A 20,196-nucleotide genomic window follows, 5' to 3' on the forward strand; every position below is an offset into this window, starting at 1 on the left:
CATTGGGGGCTGGGGTGTGCGGGAGACCTGGGGGGCCACCTCTCCTCACTCAGGTGCGCGCAGGAGGGTGGCCCTCCTGGCCTGCTGAGAGAGGAAAGAGGGAGGCCTGTTGGGGTGGGATGAGGCCGGCCTTCGAGAGCATTCCAACTTTTTCCCATGGACTGTACAGAGGGGTCTGGCCTGGGAACTGCCCCTGTGGCTCACGGTGGAGCGGCCCAATGCCCTCCATTCTGGGCTCATGCACCTAGCTCCAGGGGGGTGCGCCCCTTCCCCACCTTGGGGCTTTTAGCCCAAGGGTGGGGCAGGAAGCAGCGGAGGCTGCCCTAGCCCTGCCGTTCCCAGTCCAGAGTGTTGGAGGGAAGAGGCAGCCAGGGAGGGGAGGAGGTGGGTGCCTGGAGGGACAAGCCCTCTGGTTCTAAACTCCTGTTTGTTGTCATCCCCTTTGGGTCCAACTTGAGGGGTGGGGTTCCCCTAGGAAGGGGTGGGGGGCAGGCCCCTTCAGAACCGTGCAGGTTGCTTTGTTTGGGGATTCTGTTCCTTCCCCAGAAGGCCGGAATGGGGGGGAGGAAGGCAGCTCTGTATCCCATTCTTTTGTCTTTTACTTGACAGTCTGTTTTTGTATGTTTCTTTCTGCTTGGCTGCTGGTGCACAGCTCCACCCGAGACCCCTCGAGGGCTCTCCGACAACTGGGCTGCTTCTGGGGGCCTGCAGGGGCCCCGGGCTGGAGGAGAGAAGGGCTGAGTGGCTGACGTCGTCTAATTTTTGCTTTTCGGTGGGGCTGGGCTGGGGGATTTTTCCACGTCTCAAAATTTCTTCTACCCCCTTTTGAGGAACCTCTTCTTCTTATTTTGTCTTTTCTTTTGTTGATCTTATCAGAGGAACCAGGACTGAAAAGGCACAAAAAAACAGGAGATGCTCAGAACAGCCAGGCAGTCCCACCTGGCCAAGTGACCTTAGGCCAAACTGAGGTGGACTCTAGGATGCTAGGCAGCCAAGCCCCCCAGAGAAGAACTGCACCCTCATTCTCTTCGGCCTCCTAAGGGAATCCCACCCCACCCCCCGCCACCAGTGCTACAGAGTCCAGCTGGCCTTCCCGTGGGCACCATGCCCAGCGGGTGGGACCCCGTGGCTGGCGCTGGCACAGACCTGGGATCTGGCCGTGTTTCCAATTGTTTAGGTCTTTGTGTGGGTTCTAGAGGGTGGGGAGGATGCCAGGTTGAGGCTTTGGTCCCTGAGGGGTCTTGTGAGTGGGTGGGGTGGCCCAGCTTCTGCTTAGTGCTGTTTCTGAAGCTTTGGATTAGAAGCAGAAATTCCCGTCTGTGCACCGGAGCCAAGGTCTCACAGGCTGAAAGGCTGGGGGCACCACATGGCTTCAGTCTCTAGCAGTGCCAAGCCTGGGGGAGGGCCCTAAAGCCCACCATTAACAATCCTCCACACTTGGGGCACACCAGACTGGGCTGGACCTCAGGCTTCCCGGGCTGGCGCTGCTTCCCTCAGGACACCAGCAGGGGGCGCCGCCTTCCCACAGACAGTCTTGGCAGCCCCCTAGGGCAGGGTGCTTTGAACTGCTCTCTCCCAAAGGCCTTGCCTGCACCTTGCAGCTCCACCTCGCGGCCTTGGCCCTCCTTTGCTGTCTACTCTGCCTGGGTGAGCTTGGTGGTACCCTCGAGGCAAAGTGGGGGGATTCCCTAAAATGGGACTCTGGACCTCTCTGGTACTGGGTCCACACCCAGGAGCTGCAGAGCCAGAGAGAGCTAACTACAGAGCTCCCACTAGGTACTGACTCACCCATCCTTGCCCCAACCCTGTGTGGAGGCCAAGGCACAAGGAGGATAGGTGACTTTATCAAGGTCACATGCCTGTGGGCAGCCCAGCCGGGCCCCAAATCCTAACAGCTGCCTGTGCTGCCTCTCCAGACACCTGTGCCAAGCCCAGGGGATTATGGGGAGGCTGCTGCCAGGGTGGCCAGAACTCTCACACCTGCCTAGGGCTGCGGCGGCCATGTCTGAAAGAAGGTCTGGGGGATGAGGGTCAGCCCGAAGTCCAGATAGAATCTGATGTGAAATTTTCCAATTTTTAAAACTGTTTTAAGCAAACAGAATATGCCTTTAGGCCAGACCTGCCCCTCAGGCTCTGGCTGGGAACCTCAGGGTGTTGTCCACTGTGAGATGGAGACACCAAACTCTAGAGCTAGGAAAGGCCGCTGAGGTCATCTAGAACTTTCTGCAACAGTGGAAATGTTTTCTAATATGTGCCGTCCAGTGCAGCAGCTGCCAGCCACACGTGGCTTCGGAACACTTTAAATGTGGCTAGTATGACCGAGGGCCTGGAGTTTTCTTCTAACTTAATGTTAATTCGTTTAAATTCAAATAACATGTGGCCAGGGGTGAGCACATTGGAACCTGTAGATGGGGGCTTTCTGGGAATGTTGTGGGGTTTGGGGCTGCCACAGGGATGTGGCTGGTGTTTTACTGGGCGGGCAGAGATGCTTAACTTCCCTCCCCACCCGGACAACAATGCTCACAAAGGCCAGGGTCCTCCCCACAGTGCTCCTGGAGCACCTGCCTGCAAAGCCCAACCCTGTCAGATGTGCCAGGCTGGCTCAGGGGCCTGGCAAAGCTCAGACCTCCTGCGTCCCCAGAGTGAGCAGGGGAGGGCCAGGTCAGCAGCCAGGTCCTGGACTTCTGGTCCTGGCCCAGGGTGGTGGGGAGCTGCCTGGGTGAGCCCCTTGTGGGGGGATTCTGGCCTTGGGGTGGGGGGTTCCTCTGGATCTTCTTTCCCAGGGGGAGACTGCTGGAACTCTTACACCATGCCTGCCCTGCAGGAAGGGTCCAGCTGTGAGCCCCCCTCCCACTCTCCCTCCTTGGCAAACCCAGCCAAGGCCTCAGGGCTGGCCCCTTTGGGGTCCCCTGAGCTGTGTGATGCTCAGAGCAGGTGGGTCCTTCTCAGAGGAGGAAGACTGCCCCAGGACTGGAGTTAGGGACAAAGGCGGCTCCAAGGGGGCTCCCCGACACCTCTCTGCGGATCCCAGGACCCGGGGATCTGCTGCCAAACCCAGAAGGTCTTTTTTCTGCTCACCCCTCCCCACTTCCTGAGCCAGGTCCAAAACTGATTAAAACTAAGTAAAAAGCGCTGCCCAGGGAATGACAAAATTACGAAAATTCTCTTTTCTTCCCTCATTCTATTGTTCTGTCTCCATCTGGTGCTCCAGAGATCAGCTAAAGTCACTGGTTACTGTGGTAACCACCCCCCACTGTACCCCCCATGCCTGCGGAGCCACTGTCTGCCCCAGGCCCAAGGACTCCCAGCCTGGCTTGTCCAGCTCTGGTCCTCTCCCCGCCCCCCCCATGGACACACCTGCCTGTTCAAGCCCCCCCGCCCCGGGCTCAAGCGTGAGCAAGGGGGAGAAAAACTGTTCCCCCAACTTGCCTCAAACTTTGACTTGGCTCCAAAATCACCAAGCAAAGCGAGTGAAGAAGGGAAAGCAAATGGAGGAGGAGGCGGCGGCGGCGGCCAAAGAAGCAGCAGCAGCAGCAGCAGCAGCAGAGGAAGCAGGGAGAGCAGGCGGCCAGGAAAGTGGTCCCAGTACAAGCCCTCAGAGCTGCAGTGGGCTCGGGGCCACGGGAGGGAAGGAGGGAGGGAGCCATTTGGTCTCAGTGCCAGCCCAGAGCCAGGGGAGTGGCTTCACTGGTGTCCCTTCCCCTGGCACCCCCTCCCACCTTCTGCCAGCAGGGCTCCCTCGGCCTCCCTGGCACAGAGTGGAGGGGGCTGGCTCCAGCCCCTGCGCGGAGCCATTGTTTTTCTTCTCAACACCCCCAAGTTCAAGTTCATCTGGGTGTTACATCATGTCTGGTTGCTCCTGGAAACCAGACGGGTCAGACGTGACTCTGGGGAAAGGGGGTGGGAAGCTGGAAAGAGGTGACGTTCTCTTCCCTCCCCTCCTTGCCACTAGGGAGCTCTGAAGTTTGAAGTTTGACAAAGTTTTTGGCTTTTTTTTTTTTTTTTTTCCTTTTTGAGGGAGGGAAAGGAAAAGGAAAAAAAAAAAAAAAAAACAACCTCAAACCACACACACAAAACTTCCATCCACCAACTTTCTCTGGCCTCAGAGCGGACACAGAACAGGAGCAGGAGCCTAAAAGGCACCCTGGGGTTCTGGGCAGAGATGGATTTCCCGGGCCTGAGGAAGCTTAAGCTTTGGGGCCCCTCCAAGGCCCTGGGCGCACAAGGCTGTGTTTTTGTAAAATTTGCAAAAGAGAGGTACTTTTCTTCCCTTATCCACTCACCCCTGAAATGGCAGACCTCCACATGGTAAAAGCCACAGATCCTCTAAAAAAAAAAAAGTGCATCTGCTCTGCTGCTCAGACTGGCCCTCCTTGCACCCCATTAGTCCTGGCCTCTGTGGGACTGTCCCTAGCCTTGTGGGGACAGATCATGGGGAGGCCCATGTGTGTGCACGCCTGTGTACACTTGCATGTGTAAAACCTCCAGCCTGAGGCTGGCCTATCTCCTTCCCTAGTGAGAACTGGGGTGGTGTGGGCAGGGCACAGAGCAGAGCTGGGGGCCCAGCAGCCTGGCCTTCCCTCTAACAGGATTCATCTGGACTTGGGGGAGGAGCCTCCTAGGCGGCAGCAGGCCCTGCCCTGCCCTTGGTGCTAGAGTCTCCAGGCACGCAGCCCACAGAGCCCACCCCTTGCCCAGCCCACCCAAAGCCAAGGAAGAGAGGAGGGCTGGGGGCCAGAACTTCCTGCTGGAGCTGGAGGAAAAGGAAGAAAGCAAAGAGGCAGGCGCTGTCCTTCTCCAGGATGGGGCCTCGGTCCCAGGCTTCCATCTTTGCTTCCACCAGGCCTGACCCAGAGGGCTGCAGCCCCAGGTCCTTGGCAGCCTTCCCCAGGGCCGGGCTGTCAGAGCTAATTACCCAATTAGCTGATTAGCCAGGGAGCCTGGGGGCTGCCTGGGGAGGCAGGCTCAGCTGGGCCCTCCAACTCCGCCCCAGCCCCCTCTCCCTGATTGGCTGAAGGCCCCCAGCCTCTTCCCTAACACCAAGATGTCCTCGCTCAGGCCCCACTCTGGTGCCCCCAGCTCCTGCTCCCACCACCACCACCACCATCATCCACCATCCTACCTGAGACTGCTGTGGGATGTTCAGAAAGTTGCCGTCCCGGGGTCCGATGCTGACAAACCGGTTGGCAGAGGAGGCGCCTGTCGCTGCGAATGCTGTGGGAGCAGGGAAGAGAGGAAGAGACCCGTCAGGCCTTGGAGGCCCCTGGACACTGCCCTTTGGGGCTGCTAGGAGAGGGAGAGACAGGGTTACACCGTGCTGGCCGCATCTACGCTGGGGAAGGACAGGGCCAGGAGGGACAGCTGTGCTGCAGGCCACTCCAAGCCTGCTCTCCCCACCCCGAGCCAGTCGTCCCCACGCAGGAGGGACCCCTTATCCCCCTGGCCAGGAACATGAACTGCCCCCAGCACTGGCAGCCACAACCATTCCTCCTCTTTCCTGGTCCCAGGTGAGGAGCAGATCCTGGAGGCTGGAGCTTAGAGGTCTCTTGGGCCATTTCATTTCCCTTAATGAGGCATTGGTCAGGGGTGGGGACAACCCTCATGTTAAAAGAGTCCTCAGTGGATGCCCTGGCTTTCTTACTGGCCACCCACCCCCAGGTTTGAGGAGAGCGAGTTGGGGGAGGACAGGAGCTCTAGCGGCCTGGCCTCATACTATTTGGGGAAGGCAGTCCCCATCACCTCTCCAAACCAAGGGGGCATCTCCTGGCTTCACTCAGTGCTGCTCCATCTCCCACCTGGGCAGCCTGACGACGGGGCAGGTGGGGCAACCCCAAAGGGGCCCAGACAAAGGATGAGCAGGGCAGGACGGGGTCAGAGAGGGGGCCTCAGGGCTGGCTGGCTGGCTTGGGCCCAGGGATGGCAGGTTGAGAGACAAGCCAGGCCAAGGGGTCCTGTGATCCCTGGCCTGAGACAGGTGGAAGTGGAGGTGGCCAAAGGGCCTGGTAGGGCCCCAGGGCATGGGAGCCTGGAGTCAGCAGTCCTGGGGCCCGAGGAGGCAAACAGACAAACACCCCTGAGCTCTGGCCGGGCTTCTTGCTGGATGGAGCCCTGCAGGAAGGAACAGGCCCTGCCCCACAAGAGGGGGGATGCACTCAAAGGGAAGTAAGGAATGTCACAGGCTGCCTGGGGGCCAAGCCCATCCCCAGCCCCACCCCAGGGACCATGTGCTGGACACCAGACTGTCCATCTCTCTCCAGGAGCGCCCCCACCAGCCCACTGCCCTGCCTCCCTGTCCTGTGGCCCCACCCTCTTGCAATGCCTGTGACCTTGCGTCTTATGGCGGATGTGGGTGTGAGGATGGCATGAAAAGGATGAAGGAGGAAAAAGAACACAAACCATGAGAGAGAGGAGGAGAGACAGGTAACGAAAGAAGAGGTGACATGGCCGCACCCCCGGTGCCGCCCCTCCGGCAGCCCCCCAGAGGGCCGGAGCCCTGCCCACCCGTCCCTGCAGTCAGCACGCCGCCCACCCGCCGCCTCTCCTGTTCTTCACGTCGGGTCTACCTTGGGCTGCTCAGCCAAGATCGGTCTCTTCCCTTTGTCAAAATTTGTTATTAGTTTAAAAAAGAGAGAGAGAAAAGTGAGGTCAACAGAGGCCCCGCCCTCCCTGGTCCTTGGAGCATCCAACCTGGGGAAGGAGCTGGTGTGGGGGGGAAGACCAGCAACGAAAAACCCAACATGAGCCTAGTGGCCAGGGCTGCCTGCTGCACCTTGCAAGGCCCAAGGCCACGGAATGGAAGGGAAGGGGGGAAGGCAAGAGAGGATGGTGGTGACGTCGCCTTGTGGTAACACTGAACCTTCTTGGTGTAGGGGAACAACAGAACAACAGAAAATAAAAAACAAAAACACAGAAAGACAGCAATCACGCATGGAGATGGCATGGCTTCGCCTCCCGGCCCTCCGCCCCGCCAGCACCCTGTCGCCGTGGCCCACTGTGCTCTCCCTCCCGCCCCCCGGAGGGGCCTGGGCAAGGGGCCCCACTGGGGCTCGCGGGGGGGTGGGCCGCCTGGTGCAACTAAGGCCCAGTGGGGCCAGGGCTGAGGGGCTCGGCTCTGCTCTTGTCCGGGAGGTTCGGTGGTGCTCTGGGAGGGGCCTTGGCAGTGAGGGAGGGGCGTTTTCTTTTGCTGTGGAGACGGTTTTGGATGGGCCGGGGATGCTGGGCGTTGTGGTTTGGTTTCATCGTCCACTTACAAGGTGATGGAGGAGTCAAGGCGGCGCCGTCTGGGGCAGTGCTGGTGGATTTGGAATCAGGCATAGGAAGGGGCACAGGTCTGGCCACTGGAGGCGGCGGCGGTAGCAAAAATGACCCCGGGACTTTGCCCTGGCCGCTACCGTTGGGCTGCGAACAACATAAATAGAGTGACGCATGAAGGCACATCACACACAGACACACGCTCCCCTGTGGGCCGGGCAGCAGCGGCCGGCCCCTCGGGAGGGCTCCCTCGCCATGCCGGCTCGCTCCCGAGAGCGGGCGCTCCCTGTGAAGGTGCAGAATTGGCTCCTCTCCTCCGGGGCACGGGATGGGTGAGTGTTTAAGGCCTCTCTTTGGTGTCTCGGGTGTTTCTCTCTCTCTCTGGTTTTTTTTTTTTTTTTTTGATCCTCTTTTGAAGTTGTGGGAGGGAAGAAAAGGGGGCGTCCGACGAGTGGTTTATTATTTCTTAGGGAAAATGTTTTAGGTACAAAAACGTGCCACCTACGTGAAGCTGCACCTAGAAGTTCTTGAAGACCTTCTCCTGTGGCAGGAAGGGTCAGCCAGCCAGCCCCCTGGCTCCCTACCCCAAAACACACACTGTACCTCCCCTCCTGTGGGCCCTTCAACGGGGGCTGGCTGATGCAAGTGAGGTCACAGGGCCGCCAGTTCTACCCCCAGCTCGTGGCCTCAGGGAGCATACCAGGCATTCATGGGGGCTTGCCTCTCAGCTAGGGCAGGCTGTGTCCTTGCTGTCTGCCGAATGTGGTGTTCTCATCTATTCTTGAAAGACCAGCGGGAGAGGAAACGGCCATCTCTGCCAGCTCTGTTCCCGTGCAGCTCTTCCAGTGGTGTTCCCCTGGACGACATCCTCAGAAAGCCAGGGACATTCAGTCAGCGGTGTCCACTCCTTGTCCTCTGTGCCCTTTTGTGCACCACACTCGTGTTTTCCCCTCCAAGTCCTGTGGCCTTGTGTACTAGTCTTCAGGCAGAGGATTCCCTGCTTCTTGCAAGCAGTTTCCTTGAGAGACATCCCAGGAGCTCTGGACAATACCTCCCACTGCTCCACATGGCGCGCCCTCCATTGTACCTGCTGCCGAGCTCAGGGAGGCCCGGTCTATACATTTCACCCTAAACTCTAACCCGGCTCTTCTCCCACAGAGGAACGCTCTGCCTCCTAGCCCCCTAGCTGGGATGCGGGGGGTTTTCCTGTGTTCCATCAGTGGGCAAAACCCAGACGTCCCACCTCCTGGATGTCTCCCAGCCAGCCCTTTCTCTTCTCACTGATTTACCTTGGACTGTGATAAGGAGATTGGAGGAAGACTGAGTAATCTACTTCCATAGAGATACCACCTCGGAGACCCAAGGAGGCGTTGCTATGAGTTGGATGTGACTTGACAGCAGCAAGTTTGGTTTGTTTTGGTGATAAGGAGACTTCTACTGGGTGCCTCTGGTAGCATAATGCCTAAGGCACTTGACTGCTAACCAGAAGGCTGGCGGTTCAAGCCCACCAGCCACTTCTCGGAAGGAAGACTGGGCAATCTACTTCCGTAATGATACTGCCTAGGCAACCCAAGGAGGGGTCGCTATGAGTCGGGGCCGACTCGATGGCACATAACAATAACAACTGGGCACCTGGCTCTGTGTCAGGCACTTCAGTGACATTGTGACCAGTCTCCCCAAGCACCCCATAAGGTTCTCAACCGGGGGGGGACTCTGCCCCCGGGGGACATTTCCATGTCCTAGAAACTTTGTTGTCACACAGGCCAGTCCCTACCACAATGTGTGGATGTCGAGAAAGCCTGCTGTAAGGGAAGGTCTACTACCTCCATGGCACAAACAGGAAGCAAGTAAGTCATTTATCCAAAGTCACTGGCTACCACTGGGAGGCCGGGATCTCACAGTCTTGTCGATTGCCTCCAGAGCTTCTACGTGTCCTTTCAAGGCTGAGCCCCCCTCCACCTCTATCTGAGTTAGCTTAGGTTACTCTCTCTGAAATCTCCCACAACTATATCTGACATACAATCCAAGCTCCCCAGAGGGCAGTCCAAGGCCCCCACTAGAGCCTGATGGGGTCCTCCACCGCCCATGCCTTTCCTTCCCAATCAGCTGCAAATCCCTGCAAATCAGCTGGTGCTTGGTAGAACACACCCTGAGCCGTCTGGGCTTCACACTTTTGCTTGCTGCAGAGCCCTCTGTCTGGGATATTCTTTCTCACACCCTTCAAGGTCTGCTCAGGAAAAACCATCCCCTCCTTGGGAGCCATCCAAACTCCCTAATCTCAATTGCTCTCTCTCTCTACCCCTGGCCATCTGGTTATTGGTCCTCTGACAAGATGGTAGGACATCACCTCTGTGTGGCCCACGCTTCCCTGGGGGTTGAGGGCAATGACGTGACTTGAACGGAACCTCTTCATCTGACCTGCTAGATGTGAAAGTCCCAGTAGTAGCCTGTGGCTGACCTGCACAGGCTACGCCCTCTGTCCCCCCACCCCTGGCTCTGTGGGACAGACTGACCCCATAATCCTTCACTCCTAATGACGAACGCCTAGTCTGATGCATTGTTCCTCTAAAGGGCTCCTGCCCACTTAGGGTGACAACTGTAAGAGGTCTCTGACAAAAGACCATGGCTACTGGTCCTCATCTGTGCCCTGGCTGGAGCCCCGTAGTACTTCCAGTCGGCTCTCTGGCTCCCAGTGAGTGGGTTTGCCAGCCCTGCAGGTGGATGTCGAGTTACAACCAGCGGCCTTCTCCTTTATTCCCACAGCCTGGCTCGTTCATACCATGTTCTTCCATCTAGGCAGGAGGTGGGCCGGTTCCGATGGATGAAAGCCTCACTAGTTCTCCTCTCAGGGCCTTCCTAAGCTCAGCTTCTGAGAGGCTGGTGGTCAGGAACGTTCCATACAGGCCCTGCCACAACAGGGTGGCCTCCACTTCCTTCCAGTCTGCAGAGCCTGGCTCTGCCAGGAGTGTCTACATTGCTCATCCTGCCAATAACCCTAGTCCTGGCCTAGCTGGATGCTGAAACCCACTGACTTACAAAATTCCGTTTTCAAAAATAATTTCCAGCCAGCCCCTCTGTAAGCTAGGATGTCTCCATTCTGGCTAGGATACAAACCAAACTTAAAAAAAAAAATCTCCCGGACTTGTGACTTTGTGGTGTCTAAAGCCTTGTAAGTCAAGAACGGGAAGGGACCTAGCAGGCTTGGTTTGCCCATCTTTGGTGGCCAGAGCTGAGCTTGAGTCCAGGCTGCCATCAGGCTCTTCAGCGTCTCCACCACGTTGACTTGGTGCTCTCTTCTTTCTGCCTGATATTCAGCTAGTCAGGCATTCTTTCTCCCCTCTGCATCTCCGAGTTCTCTCTCCACCTGGCTTGGATGATTTGGTTCTTCAAAATAGGAGGACTTCCCCTAGGATCCAAGGATGAGCTTCAGGGGTATCTGGGAATCCTCGTGAAATTGTCCGTAAAATTTTTATACGCTTGTCTTCTCCTGGAAACATGATATGCAACTTCAGCATCTCAAGGAGATTAGGACTATGCCTGTCGACTCTAGATCAGTGGTTCTCAAAGAAGGCTCCCCCGACCAGCAATAGAATCAGCATCACTTAGGAGCTTGTCAGAAATGCAGGTTATCAGGCCCACCCCAGACGTACTAAATCAGAGCCCTGCAGGTGAGGCTCAGCCACCTCCAGGTGACTCTCGTGCGTGCCAAGTCTTGAGAACCACTGCTCCAGAAGTGGTCATGCAGCAAGCCCAGGCAGACACTAGTCCTCCCTGCAGGGGTCACCTGCAGAATCCCAAGCCTCTGGCTCTTTCTGCACAGCATGGTGAGGTCTCTCGGAAGCTGGGGTGGGCCCCATCGAACAGGCTCCCTCTCAACCACACTCCTCGTGTCTTTGGTACAACAGGCACAAGACAAAACACAGCTCACCCCAGCTGGGTTACACTCTCTGCTTAACTAGTGGGGCTGTTGACAGCCTTGCCTGCAGCATTTTGCCCACAGTCCACTTGGAGCAGGAGCCTGCCTCAAGAAGAGAACATGGCAGACAGAGCGAGCCCTGATCCTGAATAGTCAAGGGAGGGGCCAGGACCCAGCCTTCAGGACGGCCAGGGGACTGACTGACCCACTCTCCCACAGGTCTTATGAGTTAGGTTTGGCTCCTTGGGCTAAACTGGTCCTGAGGTCATTTTGATTCCAAACCCCAGGCGCCTTTGTAGGTGAGAAGCCAGGCAAAGAGGCATCCCTGGCCTCTCTGATACTGGGAAGCGGAGCTGCAAACTTCAAGCCCCTTGGGGGCTGGGCATACGGGCTGGTGGCAGCTGTAAGGGTCACATCCATTCTTCACTACATACCCCGAAAAGTGGATGGAGCTGCTCAGAGAAATGGGGAAGGTTAAGCGTGCTGAGGAGGTGCAGAGTCAGCAAGAGACAAGGAAAGCTAAAGGACAGCGAGGAGAGGGACGGAAGGGCAACGGCTTCCATTCTGAACCGTGACAGCAGGGCAGGCGAGACAGGGCCTGGGAGTTACAGGAACACGTTCTCCCTCCCAGGCCCCAAATCCATTAGCCAGCACTCAGCAAATGCCCACTGCCGGCAGAGCATACCCTGGGGCAGCACGGGGAGGCCACCCTCTGTGGGCACAGAGAGGGCTTCGGAGCACCCTTCCCCATCACGGAAGCCCTTTGAGCATCCTCCCCCAGGCCTCTCACAGAGGCTTCTGAGCTGGAACAGCTGGACTGGACAAGAGATCGGGCTTCTCAAAAGGGAGCTGGATGTCTGGAACATTTCCACAGGTCTAAGGACCACTGACTGTGTCCATACTCAAGTGGTCTCCAAGGGGGCTTGGCTCTGACTGAACGAGGAACCACTGTCCCACAGAAGGGTCATCTCTGGCCCGCTAACTGCTGGGATCATTCATTCCTGTGGTTTAAGCGGCCCGGTGTTTCTGCTTGTCAGTGACTGGGACCTGAGCCCAGTGATGGAGAAGGGTTGTGGGGCCACAGAAGGCCATAGTGAGCCCGCCACCCAGGCAGTGGCCCTTTCCCAGGAGCAGAAGGGGTTCAAACACTCCAGAACCCTAACTGACCTAAGGTTTGGTGACACAGAGTCACGCCACCAGAAGCATCCGTAATGGCCCCTGTGGGATGGAACCTTTCTTCTAGAAAGGTAGCCGTCACCTAAGTACAGTCTTGCCCCTCAGGGCACATTCAGCAACAACATCTAGGGGTATGGGTATTCTTGATTATCACAACTGGGGAGAGGTATACAGGCAGCTAGTGGATTAAGGCCAGGGATGCTGTTAAACACCCCACAGTGTACAAGACAGCCCTCCCACAGCAAAGAACGATCAGGCCCCAAATATCAATAGCGCCGTGGCTGGGAAACTCTGGCCTACGACCTAATGAATCTTTGGATCCTTGAGATTGATAGGGGTGTTATCAGATAGGAGTCCAGAGCCAGGCCGGTTGGTGCACAAGGTCATTCCCACAGGGGAACAGAGACTGCAGGAGGGCAAGGCAGGCCCAGCCACTCTCTTGCCTCTCTGGATCATGATAGTCAGGCCCTGGTCTGATAAATGGACCCCCACCCCTAGACCCAGAAAACGGAGACATTTAGCACTCTCCCTGCTGTTCCAGACCCAGGGGCCTCCCAGTTTTCTGGTCCTCTCCCTGTGAGCCTCAAGACAGACAGACAGACACAGAGATGAGACTGTAGTGGGGCTCCTGGGCCCTCTGGACTCACCTGTCCGGTGGCCTGGCCCGAGCCGTCTGAGCACACGAACTGCACAAACTCCTTCAGCGAGTCCTGTCCGTGATGGTGGTGGTAGCGGATGGTCGGGTGTGTGAAGTACGGGCTTGACTGCTGGATGATGGACGTCGAGGGGAAGTGCAGCGCTGACGCTGTGGCCCGGGGGCTCCCTGCATGCACGTGGGGAAGACAAGGACGTCAGGGACAAGCGGCCAGCTGGTGGATGCCGGAAGAGGAGGGGAACGGTATTGGCAGGAGGAGCCGGAGGAAAAGAGAACAGAAGCAGGGAGTTCAAACACTCCAGAACCCTAAGTGACCTAAGGTTTGGTCTGCAGGAGCAGGCACAAAATTTAAGGCAGTACCGAAAAACACAGCCATCCAGACAAATAACATTTTAATGCAATATAAAAAAAATCTTATCAGCAAACTATGGTCCATGGGCTAGCCTCCTGTTTTTGTAAACAAAGTGTGACTGAAACCAGGGCCAGTGTTAGGGTAAGGTTACGGTAAGACAGGCGAGGTAGGGGCACGCAAGTGCAGGGTCAGATCCTGTCTTTTTTGAAATCTCGATATTTGTTCGTCTTTTTTTTTGCATTAGTTTTGATTTTTTTTTTAAAGTATTGCACTACGAGATACTATTTATTCTCATGACGGAGTTTGCGGTGCTTCCTGAAACCTGAGCAGTGCTAAACTCGCCTCATGGGGTCCAGGCCCCTGGTGGGAGCCTGGGTAAGGTCTGAGAGCCAGCTCTGTGGAGCTCTGGATGAAGACAAAGCCCCAGGCCAGGAGGATGGGTGCCTGCAACACACTCTCCACACAGAGGTGAGCACCTGGCTGCCACAGCCCAGGCCGCCATTCTCGTGTGCTCGGCCCTAGTGCCCATACACGCGTGCGCACGTGCATGCACGCATGCACGCATACACACACGATTCCCACCCCTGCACAGGCCCCAGCTCTTCTCTGTTCTGTGAGCCCCCTCATTCCCCGTCTGTTTCCAATCAGCTTGCTCTTGCTCTCAGTTTCATTAGGGGCTGAGGAAACTTGGCTTCTCTCTGGAGTTCATAAAAGCTGAGCAGAGCCGGCCTGAGCCCTCCTGCTGCCTGCCGGCCTGGGCTCCTGCCCCCACTGTGCGTCTACTACACCCTGCCCAGCACTGTTGGCCTCTGGGCTCCCAGCCAGGAGGCCGCAAGGAGGAAGCCGGGAGAGTAAACCTGCTGTTCCTAGTGTCCCACAGGAGAGCCCAGGAGACAGTATGACTGACACAGGGATGTGTCCAAAAAAGAGTTAAGACCTCTTTCTGCTAGATGGGTGCTGAGGGACTATAGAGGAGAGTGAGGGAGTGATGGAGGTTGAGGACTCGGCTCTCCCAACTTCCTGTCTGCCTCTACCTCTTCAGGAAGATCTAGATCTGAAGCAGGAGAGTGGCTGGCTGGCCGACTGTGTGGGGAAGACTGTGGGGAAGGCTGTGTTTTTCGGTACTGCCTTAAATTTTGTGCCTGCTCCAGCTGCCCAGGAGAACCCCATTTCCTAGTCCCTCATTTCCAGAGAAGGGAAAGGAGGCCCAGAGAAGTGAGCTGGCTAGCCCAGGCCCACTGCAGGCACCCAGGCTCGTGGGCAGAGTGCTCTTTTCGACACGCCAACCTGGGTTAACGCTGGGGAATCAGATTCTGGCTCAGCCAGGAGCTGGGAGAAAAGAGCAGAGAGCAGGGGACCCTGGTGCTGGGCTCCCACAGCCTGCTAGTGGAGAGGACACTGGGCAGGAGTGGCCTGAGGTCTCTGCGGTTGGGCAGCAGGTTGGAGGAGGCCCCGGGAGGATCCTGTATCACGCGTAGCCCACATGCTTGCTGGCAAGCAGGCGCAACTGCGTGCACACAGGCGTGTGCATGTGTGCACACACGCACACACACGGCGTGCATGTACACGGGCACACACAAACACACGAGAGGGAGAAGCAGGTGAGCATGTTCTGGTTCACAGTGGAGGTGCCACAGGGGAGAGAGGGTCTGTACCCATGCCCACCCACCGTCGCACAGTGTGGCCCACTCGGAAAGCTTGGAATTTCACTCTGGGGTTGTTCCTCGGTGCAGCGGCCCCTCCGTGCTCTACTGCCTCCCCACTGCCCCCCTTGGCGCTCCCCCCCCATTTCTCACCTGGTCTGACTCCAGCAAGCACAGGCAGCGGGTGGTGGGTGAAAGCCATGCGCGGGGAGCTGCTCTGGGAGGAGAGGGCACTGCAGAAGTCCAGCTTTCCTGACTTCTTTAGAGAAGCCGGGCCTGGGGGGGAATCAGCAACACAGGGCAGGTTTAGCCGGGCCGGGCAGGAGCAGGGAAGGTGGAAGCCAGCAGTTTGTTCCTTCTTTCCTCGCCCATACCTCCCCAGCGCCCTCCCCACCAGGCTCTCTTCACTTCTGAGGCCAGCCTGGGCAGAGGAGCAAGGTCCCCGGGTTACAGTGGGGTGTCATGCGCTGGGCAAGGGCTGAGCAAGGGGGCCCATGCTGGCCCCTCACAAGCAGATACCAAGCCCAGCGGCTGCAGAAGGCTGGGACAGTGAGGAAGGAGGGAGGAGGTAAGCTGGGGAGGGAATACAGGCTGGGGTTTGCTCCAGGGAGCCCTGGGCTCTAGTGGGGAGGAGCCAGGGCTCCTTGCTCTGCCCTCAATGTCCCCCAGCGGCAGCGTGGGGCAGGAAGCATAGCCACTGGTGTCAGGCCAATCACAGGGAAGCCACAGCACCTGCTCCATGGAGGAGAGGGCAGGGATGGGGACGGAGGACATGGGGAGTCCTTGGGCTGCTCTGGCCTGAGCAGTGGGTACAAAGCTGCATAGGAAGGACTTTCTTGGCCAAGGGTGAAGTTCAAGGCTAGCTTGCTATAGGATGATGGGTCGTTTGGAGGCTTTGCTGTGCTCCTGCTATCAGAGATGGGGGTAGAAGTATGCATGGGGGTGGGGGGTGTACAGAGAACACCCCCCCCTGAGCTCTGCCTCTAGGAGCCTGATGTCACCAAGCTAGGTCATCTGTGTGCCCAGCAGGCATGGCGTCCAATGACACCAGGACAAAGAAGAGCCCAGGGCCACTTCTGGGCAGCAGCACCCCCCTGGGCAGGCTGACCCACTCTTGCTCTCGGGAGCTCACAGCCGTCCTGGGCTGAGCTCAGAGGTGCCGAGGCTGGGAGGGGTCAGGTGGGGTGGGAGCAAATCTCCAGAGCTACTGTCTTTATGGGGCAAATGGAATCTGTTTTGGTGGGGGCTGGTGGGGGGCACCGAACAGAGAAGTAAGAACCATTTTAACCACAGAGGGAAGAGGAGGGGAGGGAGAACTCTCTGCTGCCAGCAGAGGTGTTATCTGGCAGCAGCTGTGTGCCACCTGATAGCTGGCATGGTGGGGAGGGGGGGAGCTCCCCACCAGCTGTGCACAGCTGTCCCTGCTGCCACACAGCGCCTCCCCAGCTGTTGCCCGTCCTGCAGCTGGGCTGCTTAATTGGCGATTTGTCGGCAGTACAGGGAAACAACACCGGTGGGGGGAGGGGGTCTCAGAGGAAAAAAAGGGAAAGCAAGGGAGCTCGGGTGTGGCAGGAGGACACTGGGGGGGCATGGCAGGACTGCTGGAAGGAGCAGAAATGGCAGATGGGAGCGCAGACAGCTGAAAGGAGACTGCTGAGAAAGGAAAGAACACAGGCCAGTGAGGAAAGAGCTCCTGAAGAACTAGGTCTGGGAAGAGAGGGACCTGGAGGGCCAGGAGTCAGCTGCAGAAAGGACCCTGCAGGCCCTTCCTGGTGCAGCCATTCCCGGAGGCATCATTGACTGAGGCCCTAACTAGGCACCTGATACCCAGCCCCAGAGTCTTCAGGGCCTTCTCAGCCCCTTCCTTCTCTGGGCTCCCGGCTCCTCAGGGAAGCAGCTAGGCTGTGGCTAGCTCCAGGTCCCAGCCTGCTGAGAAGAGACCCTGGCAGGGGGCACATAGGTCCTGCAGAGGCACACCTCTTCCGGTGGTCTAGCGGTCCTTCCCTCAGTCCCAGGCCGAGACCCCCTCCCCTCCTCCCAGGAGCCCAGAGCCTCTATTCAGGGGGCAGGTGGAGGGTAGCGAGTGCTGCCCCTCCCTTCGCTTTGCTTCCCTCCCAGCCCTGGCCTGCTGCCCATCTACCTCCCTTTGCAGCTGAGGGCTTATGTGGATGACATCGGACATAGCAACGGCATAGACCGCAGTCCACCTGTGTCAGAGAACCAAGGCCCTGTCCACAGGCCTCATCAGTTCTGTCAGGGCAGATCTGCCCTGCACATGCCCACACACTCTGGGGCTGTACTCCAAGCCCCCAAGACACCACATTACGAGGACACACACGTTGCACAGCTTCTCCCTGCCCCACATGCATGTATACACATTTGCACACACACACACAGGTATGGACCCACTCTATCCACCTGGGCTCTCCCAGTGGGCCCACCCACTCAGACAAAGACTAAGGGTGAGTGGGCTCAGCAGAAATGGGGTGGGTGAAGTGGACTGGGAAGGACGGGGCTGGCTTGCTCCAGACTCTCCCCTTGCCACCTTCTTCCTTCCCCAGCTTCTCTCTGGTCTGAAAAAGCCTCCGTTCATGCCTACTGTGAGAAGCTGGGCCCTTTAGACCAGTGTCCTTGACCCAGGGGCAATTTTACTCTTGGAATGTCTGGGGCACATTGGGTAATGGCTGGAGACGTTTTTGGCTGTCATACCTGGCATGAGGGTGCTACTGGCATCTAGTGGCCATGGATGCTGACAAACTCCCTGCAGTGCACAAGAAGGACCCCCTCTGCCCCCATCCCACAATCGAGAACAATGCAACCTCAAATGTCAGCAGTGCCCAGGCTGAAAAATTGCTTGGAACCATGAAGACCACAAGGCTGAGGCGGCCTCTCTAGAAAAACAGCAAGGAGGCTCTGAAGAGGAGGCCGTGACCCTCCCGCTGCAGGGGTGCGGAGGCTTGGCTCGTGTCCCCGACAGTGGAGAAGCCAATAAGAAGAGGCCACCTCCGTGTCCATACCTGCATCCACATCATTGGGCCACCCGCTGGACTGGCTGCTGCCAGCTGCTGGGGAGCGACCTGTCCCGGGATAGAACACGTCATCGACAGGGCTCTCCATCTCGCTGTCATCAATGGACTTGGGGCGCTTGGTGGTGCTGGAAGGAGAAGGAGAGGCAGGTCAGATGGGACAAGGCTGTGGTGTTCAGGCCACGTCACTCAGCACAGAGAGCCGCCTAGTCCACAGCTCCCTGGAGGTGGAGGCTGCAAACCCGCTCCTCTTCCCTCAGTCTGTGATATCACTGTTCACTGGTCCAAGAACTCAGGCAAAACCCTCAGCTGCTCCCTCTCCCTTACCCACTGTATCCCATCAGCCCAAGGGCACGAGCCAGGCACTCACCTGGGATACAAAGTGTGTGTGTGGGGTGGGTAGAGGCGCCACAATGCTCAGTCATCAAGATGAATATTTAATACCAATACCAAAAAAAGAAAAAAAAAAAAAAAAAACCCACCAAAAACCAAACTCACTGCCACTGAGTCGATTCCAACTCATAGCAACCCGCACTGGGTTTTCAAGGCAGTAAATCTTTATGGAAATAGATTGCCCAGTCTTCCTTCTGCAGAGTGGCTGGTGGGTTTGAACCACCAACCTTCTGGTTAGCAGTCAAATGCCTTAGGCACTGTGCCACCAGAGCTCCTTGTTTAATACCACACATTAAAAAACCCAAAAGAATGCCAAAAACATCACAATGACCAAAATATGAAAGTTTTCAATAAAGGCGGGATCTGACCCTGCCCTGCATGACTCACCCTGACCAGGGGTGACTCTCCACTTCCCGACATCTTTCAACTCCATCCTTTCCTTTCCACACCACCCACCTTGGACCTCTTCAGTCAGCCAATCAGATGGCCTCCTAACTAGCCTCCAGTCCTGCCCACATCTCCGCTGCTGGAGGGGGCTTTCTGAAACACATATCCATAGCACCCCCTGCTTAGAACTTCTCAGTGGTCCCCACTGCCCAGGGATGAAGTCTAAATACCTTCTGGCTTCCAACACCCTCTGTGAGGCGGCCCCACCAGACCGAGACTGCTTCTCTCCCTGGAGCATCCGCCCCATGCCTATACCAGCTCCTTGTATGTATTGGCTCAAATGCCACCTCCCTGAGAGAGAAGTCCTTTTGGGTCCCTTCAGGAGCATCTTCAGGGCAGAGCCCTGCCTTGTTCCGTTTTGTGGCCCAGGCTGAGAGCCAACATGGCGTCAAGAAGGAATCTCAACCAGTGGCCAAGCACAGGGGTGGGGAGGGGTCTCAGAGCCAGCACCCTCAATGAGGGTGACATTCTGAAGCATGCAGGCTGCACCTGGGGCAGCCTGGGGTGGAGGTGGGAGGGCAAGGGGCTGAGCTTACCTGGTGGAAGGAGGGGAGGTGATGGACCGCCGCCCCAGGGTCACCTGGTTGATGTTATAGTAGCTGGGGCTCTCCAGGTCGGCCAGTGAGAAGTTGGGCCCTGATGCTGTTGCAACAGGAGCTGGGAAAGAAGTGAGAGCGAGATAAGACTGGAAGGCACTGGTGGCCCATCGGGGTCTGTGTCATTGCCACAAGCAGCTTCAGCCCACACTGCCAGAGAAACCTCCTCCTGATTGGGGGTCCCTGGGAAGAGCCCTTTGGTTGTCATTATTTTCCCACCAATGTAGTGGAAACTTGAGGCCAGCCTCTGACATTCTACTCCATCTAGCACGGTGGCCTGCTTAGAGAGTGTCCCAGGAAGCCCGGTCTGCCTCCCGCCCCAGCCCCAGGAAGACCCCATTGGCAGGGGAAGGTCTGAGTCCTACACTCCCACCACAGCCATCCCTGCGGAGCTCAGCCCTGGCCAGAAGGAAGAGACTCACTTACTTTGTGATACTCTCACCAGCTCGGTCACGTTCCAGACCCCAGAAGTCACAAAACAGTCCTGGAAACTTAAGTGCCCTGAAAAAGGGAAAAAAAGGAGTGAGTGGAGGCAAGGCTGCGGGGAGGGGGCTGCCGGTGGGTTTTCTCCAAGCTCTTTCTCCCTCTCAAGCTCCATTTTCCCACCCAGGCTGGCCCCTGCCCAACCGTTGGGGTCTACACTGAAGAGGGGATGTATTCAGGTGAGCGCCTTCCCCTTAGGGACCACTGAAGCTCAAGAGACAGTGGTGTAAAGGGGAAGGATGGAGGAAACCAGGCCTG

At 57.5% G+C, this 20,196-nt stretch overlaps 1 protein-coding gene across 1 annotated transcript in view; it reads right to left on the reverse strand.

Moving 5' to 3' along the window:
* Positions 1–5,142: 5,142 nt before the first annotated feature.
* Positions 5,143–20,196, reverse strand: part of NFIX (nuclear factor I X) — a 64,145-nt gene continuing 49,091 nt past the window's right edge. The window contains exons 3-8 of the mRNA XM_007954386.2: positions 19,882–19,956; positions 19,396–19,516; positions 18,011–18,147; positions 15,147–15,269; positions 12,991–13,166; positions 5,143–5,214 (exon numbers count right to left, since the gene is read on the reverse strand). Of these exons, the coding sequence (XP_007952577.1) occupies positions 5,143–5,214; positions 12,991–13,166; positions 15,147–15,269; positions 18,011–18,147; positions 19,396–19,516; positions 19,882–19,956 (704 nt within the window). The remainder of the gene's footprint in view (positions 5,215–12,990; positions 13,167–15,146; positions 15,270–18,010; positions 18,148–19,395; positions 19,517–19,881; positions 19,957–20,196) is intronic.

This window comes from Orycteropus afer, unplaced genomic scaffold (genome assembly GCF_000298275.1).
Source record: "Orycteropus afer afer isolate SDZICR_OR568_19922 unplaced genomic scaffold, OryAfe1.0 scaffold00460, whole genome shotgun sequence".
NCBI classification, from domain to species: Eukaryota; Metazoa; Chordata; class Mammalia; order Tubulidentata; family Orycteropodidae; genus Orycteropus; species Orycteropus afer.